This window comes from Chinchilla lanigera, unplaced genomic scaffold, assembly GCF_000276665.1.
Source record: "Chinchilla lanigera isolate Chin_1 unplaced genomic scaffold, ChiLan1.0 scaffold00106, whole genome shotgun sequence".
Lineage (NCBI taxonomy): Eukaryota > Metazoa > Chordata > Mammalia > Rodentia > Chinchillidae > Chinchilla > Chinchilla lanigera.
The window spans coordinates 3,835,911-3,841,910 of record NW_004955507.1 but is presented as its reverse complement, the minus strand read 5'-3'; the positions used below and the strand labels follow the sequence as shown (position 1 = coordinate 3,841,910).

General features: G+C 57.2%; 1 protein-coding gene across 1 annotated transcript; it reads left to right on the top strand.

Annotated features, from left to right (window-relative positions):
- Window positions 1–5,304, top strand: Sfrp5 (secreted frizzled-related protein 5). The gene is made up of 3 exons (XM_005407640.2): window positions 1–619; window positions 2,565–2,642; window positions 4,344–5,304. The coding sequence occupies exons 1-3, from the start codon at window positions 91–93 to the stop codon at window positions 4,688–4,690; spliced, it is 954 nt and encodes a 317-aa protein (XP_005407697.1). The 5' UTR covers window positions 1–90; the 3' UTR covers window positions 4,691–5,304.
- The last annotated feature ends 696 nt before the right edge of the window (window positions 5,305–6,000 follow it).

Genomic DNA, 6,000 nt, shown 5'->3' with positions numbered 1-6,000 from the left:
GGGGCGCCCGGAGCGGAGCTGAGCGAAGGCTGCCACCTACTTGGGCCACCTCGGCGGCGGCTGCAGGGGCTCCCGGGGGCGAGCGCGGCCATGCGGGCAGTGGCGGGGGTCGCGCGGACGGCTGCGCTGGCGCTGGCGCTGCTGCTGGGGGCGTTGCACTGTGCTCCCGCGCTGGGCGAGGAGTACGACTACTACGGCTGGCAGGCCGAGCCGCTGCACGGCCGCTTCTACTCCAAGCCGCCTCAGTGCCTCGACATCCCCGCCGACCTGCCGCTCTGCCACACGGTGGGTTACAAGCGCATGCGGCTGCCCAACCTGCTGGAGCACGAGAGCCTGGCCGAGGTGAAGCAGCAGGCGAGCAGCTGGCTGCCACTGCTGGCCAAGCGCTGCCACTCGGACACGCAGGTCTTCCTCTGCTCGCTCTTCGCGCCCGTCTGCCTCGACCGGCCCATCTACCCGTGCCGCTCGCTGTGCGAGGCCGTGCGCGCCGGCTGCGCGCCGCTCATGGAGGCCTACGGCTTCCCCTGGCCCGAGATGCTGCACTGCCACAAGTTCCCTCTGGACAACGACCTCTGCATCGCTGTGCAGTTCGGGCACTTGCCCGCCACCGCGCCTCCAGGTAGCGTCGTCGCCCCCGCGCGCCCGACTGCACTGTGCGCCCGCGGGCCAGGCCCGGAGAGATGCCGCCCCCAACCCCGCAGCACAGCTCTGCGAGCACAGCTCTGTGCCACCCTCCCTACACACGCACGCACACGCACGGCGCTTCGCTCTGCACTGCACCCCGGGAGTTGACTCCTGCCGCCTTCCCAAGCCGACCCCGTGGGCTGCCAGAGCAGTGTCTCCCTGCGCTGCGAACATCCCAATGGTTCTCCCCAATTCCAGCCCTGACGAGGCCCGCTTTCCCAAGTCGCTGAATCCCTTCGTGCCCTGAGGCGCCCTACAACTACTTTATTGCCTTCCTCAGCCCAAGAATACCCAGGGTAGCTAAAAATGCCTTTCACCCGGACCCCAGGCACCAAGACCAGCCCTACCCCGCGTTAGGGCCTTGGGAAGGGGAGCCAGGGTGGGGAAGACCTGCGGGTTTGGGAGCGCTCCTGGCTATGCCCCTCTTGTTTCTATGCCTGGACCCCTAACTTCCTCCACCCTCTTCTCTGATTCCGGGGCTCAGCTTTTGGGTAAGGCTCAGCGCCTCAGCTCAGACCCCAGGGAGGAGCCTTAGGGGAGTTGCTTAACTTCTCTGAGCCTCTGGCTTCCCCATCTGAAAAAAAAGTGAAACCTTCGAGATCCTAAATCCTGCCTCCCAGCCACACCCCCAGTGCCAGTACCCGTGATTTCTGCGTGGTGGTGTCAGCCTCCCCTTTACTGTGCTGGTCCCCGCAGGTCAGTGCCCCTCCCCTTCTCCCCGAGTAACTCCTTTCCAGGCTGCCCGGGCTCCCAGCGCCCCCCGCAGGAGGATTAACCATGACACCCAGTGCAGCCTTGCCTGGGCATGAACACCGGGACCAACCAGCCTCCGGTTCTGCTCCCCCCACAAGCAGCACCACTCCTTTTCCTGCGCTCCCTACTCCCCTTAGAGCAACTGAACCCCACTCTGCCTTACCCCACCCCCAGGATAACCTTCCTCGTGTGCCCACCCCTCCCTAGTCCATGCCCCTTCCCCTGTGGGCCTGTGCCTGTGGGCGAAGGGAAAGCCCCTATCCTGCAGGTCAGCGTCCAGATGGAAGTGGGAGAGGGAGCCAGAGAGCAGGGAGTCACAGTCCCCGGGCAGGATCCCTGCGGGTTCATCTCTGGCTTCTTTTGGAGCCCAGGCGTTAACAACCTGGGAAGTCCCACTTGGCCAACCCCACCCACTCCACCAGCCCCTGAGTCCCCTTTCCCCGGGGAGAGGCCCCTGTCTAGAGGCAGGCACAGAAGGTGAACAGAGGTCAAGTGCTGGGTGGTGGCCTGAGGACAGAAGCAGCCTGGAGAAGTGTTTTTGCCAACAGGTAACACTCAGAATATTTCATATAAAATTAAAGAATCTTGGCTTCCCTTAAAAAACCAGAAGTTCTGGTGATGTTAATTGGCCCACCTTGGAGGGGAGCGCTCCTCAGTTTGCCAGTCCCAGCCCTGCCCACTTCACTGTATACCCCCTCCCTGGTACCTACAGGCAGCTCCATCCTGACGCTAAATGGGCAGTCACAAGTCTTGAATCCTAAACTGCATTCTCATGAGCTCTGCAGACTTGGGTAACCGCTCTAGGCCTACATTTCCTTTTCTCTAGTAAGAGTAACTGCTTCAAAGCCTGAGAGTGAGGTGGGATAAAACTTAGAAGACAATACATATCATGGCTGCAGCTGCCGGGGTTGTGAAGCAGTAAGTGTATCCACCTGGGCAGTATTGGCCCTGCACAGTTTTGCCTCTTGTGAGTGTCACAGTCACATGGTGGTATTATCACCATCATCTCTTTTCCTGGAGGCATGGGGGGCAGCTGGCCAGCCGGGAGTTCTGCACAGTAAGTGGCTCTTTGGACTCCAAACCCCTCACTAACTATCACCCACCCCTCCCATGCTTTCTCTCTTCAGTGACCAAGATCTGCGCCCAATGTGAGATGGAGCACAGTGCTGATGGCCTCATGGAGCAGATGTGCTCCAGTGACTTTGGTGAGTGTGGGGCCCACGTGGCCATGCCCTGGCACTGCCCCCACCGGTCTCCTTGACACATAGACTAACACAGCTGCCCACATCCATCACTGTAAACCCCAAAAGCTTCAGCCCCTTTAGAACCTGGTGATACCCATAAACCCTCTCCCCACAGAAATGCACCCCTTTTTGCACATCATCCCAGAGGCTTCAGAAGCCCTCAAGGTCATGGTCCATGGGCCTCAGAAACGAGCCCTGGCCAGGGCTTCTGCAGTCCTCCCTTGGCACTGTCCACAGAGGGGCCTCCCCAACTGGATGGTCTCTAAGGAGGATGTAGGCTCACCCCAGGGATGGGAGGGGCCGTGGTAAGAGAGAGGGGCTCCAGGCTAAAAGTGGAGAGCCCCATCCCTGGGATTTTGCTCCAAGTACCCACTGTTCCACTGGCTAGGTGTTTCACTGGTCACCTGTCCCCACAACTTCATCCTCGTCTCCCCTTCCTCGGACAACCACACCAAGTCTAATTAGGACCTAACTCACTCCTGGGCCATAAAGTTCAAGTGCAATCTTTGCCAAGTCAGGTCCCTGCTTTGTGTCTTATCTTCCCTGTCAATAAAAAAAGAGAAACAGATAATATTAAATCCTCTCTTCAGAGGAGTCTTTCATGTCAATAGCCTTGTTGGAAAGAAATACTGCTATATTGCTAGATGTGTGTGCGCGTGTATGTGTCAGAAGGGGGAGGGGGAGAAGAAAGACATTTTAGGATAGTTTCCTTTCCTGATGGGCAGTGTCATTCCCTGGATTCTTGTCCATGTAGGGAGCCAGAGGCCTGAAGAAGGAAGAGTCTAGCCTGAGGGACTCCCCACCTGCCTCCAGCCCAAGATTTCCTGTCCCCACTTATATTAGACCTGCTAGCCACCCTGGAGTAACCCGACCATGGACCCTGCCTTCATCTCCCCTACACACTCTCTTTCTTACACCTACTACAAATACAATCTCAGACAGAGACCACATATACATTTTCCCTTGATCTCGCCCCCTCTCACACACACACATACACACACGCGCGCACGCACACACACGCATGCACACACACATGAAGGCAACAGTGGTACATTCATACCACAGCTGCTCTACGTGCATTTCTTCCCAGCTCCATGCCCCGCAATGTGATGTGGTTGGTCACGGTGGGTATCAGAAAATGCCTCAAGGAGGAAGGCTGCTCCTCCCCAGTGCTGGCTGTTAACCCCCAGCCCACCACTGCCCCATCCCCTCACCGCACATAGGCACACATGCACCCTCCACACCATGCATGTACACACACAGCCTGGCTGATCACAACAGCCAGAAATCCCATCAAAATCAGTCCCCATGATCATGAAGCCCAGCTTCCCTCCATAAGAACCTCCTTTAGGTGCTCAGCGCCCCCTCCAACATCCCCACTCTGGGCTCAGCGCTGGCCAGACTGTTCAGTCCAGGCTCTGCAATGCAGGCGAGACACCCTCTCCACACCTCATTTTCCCTCCTGTACTTTGAGTATGAAGCTCTGTAGGTCCGTGAGAGTCCAGCACCTGATAGAAGCTTTATGAATATTAGAATGGAGCCATATAAGCCCCACTCCTCCAAGCCCTCCAGCACAGCAGGCTCCCTGAGCCCTCAGGAGAATAACGATGCAGTCCTGAGACCTGACCCTTCTCAGGCTGCCCCTCTGCTCTCTTTCCACAGTGGTCAAAATGCGCATTAAGGAGATCAAGATAGAGAATGGAGACCGCAAGTTGATAGGAGCCCAGAAGAAGAAGAAGCTGCTCAAGCCAGGGCCCCTGAAGCGCAAGGACACCAAGAGGCTGGTACTGCATATGAAGAACGGCGCAGGCTGCCCCTGCCCACAGCTGGACAGCCTGGCAGGCAGCTTCCTGGTCATGGGCCGCAAAGTGGATGGACAGCTGCTGCTCATGGCCGTCTACCACTGGGACAAGAAGAATAAGGAGATGAAGTTCGCCGTCAAATTCATGTTCTCCTACCCCTGCTCCCTCTACTATCCCTTCTTCTATGGGGCCGCAGAGCCCCACTGAGGGGCACTCCTCCCTTCCCCACCCAGCCAGCTGTGCCTTGCCCTCTGTCCCTGCCCATCTGGCCTTGTGCCCACTCCCAGGCTGACCCAGCCCCTCAGAGAAGGTGGCTTCCTACAGAGCTGTGAGTGGCCCAGCCCCACAGATGCCCCCAGAGCCTAGGGGCTGTCCTTCGTGACAGAGAGTTCTGGGGTCTTAGACTTCCTCTTTTAGAAGGACTTTCTCTTCTGGGATTTTTTCTTCTTGGGAGGCCAGGAGGAGGACAGAGCAAGGGAAGGGTGGAGTACAGCCTGAGGAGGGGCGGGGTGCCTTGGAGAGCTGTCTCGGTGCGGGGTGAGCCACTTGGGGAACAGTTCTCCCCTGCTGCCCCGTTCTGTCTCATCACAGCTCTCCGAAGCCGAGGACTTCGGGTCTCCGTGCCCTGCAGCCACACCTCCTGCATTCTGATCTCTCCCGGGGCTCTACCCCAGGCCTCCTTAGTCTCTGCGTCTCCCTTTTCCCTGATAATGCTAAGTTATTACTACTGCAGTGAAACCGTGGGTTCTAGATAACAGATTCAAGCACGGTTTAATTGGTTTTTTTAAGTTTTTAATTAAATTAAAACAACAGTTGGTTTAGATTGGTAATTTCTTTGTCAGCTGGTTCCGAAGAGGTAAGAGGTGAGGGAGGCTTAGGGTGGACTGTTAGCAAGAGGCCCTTGACCTAACCCACCGCCAGGCTACACAGACCTCCCTAGGATGCCTATGAAAAGCAACGCTCTGTTTCTGTAGGCTCCCCAAGAGCACATGGCAAGGGTCATGCTCACACCCCAGCTTGCTGCCCCCAGTCGGGAGACTCCCACAGTGGGAGCGCAGCCCTGCCTCACAGGCAGTGCCTGGCCTGAGGATCCTAAGGCAGCCAGGCCACAGGGAACCACACCTGGACAGCCTGCAGCCAGGCCACAGGGAACCACACCTGGACAGCCTGAGGCCTCAGGTATGTCACTTCTCCCTTTGGGTTTTCAGACACCCCTGGGCAAATGTCTGACCTGTGGATGACAGATGCCATAAACCAGCACTAATTGTGGTCCCTGGGGGTCAGTAGCAGCAGCAGCAGGGACAGTATTGTCTCAGAACTAGTTAGAAATGCAGACTCTCAAATCACATTGCACTGAGCTACATCCTCAGTACTTTTTGATATTGATAAAGTCTCACTAAATTGCCCAAGCTGAGCTTGAAATCCTCCTGCCTCAGCCTCCAAAAGTGCCAGAATTATAGGCCTGTATCACCACACCCAGCTCAGAATCTGCATGTTAACACATGAGCAGTAGATCG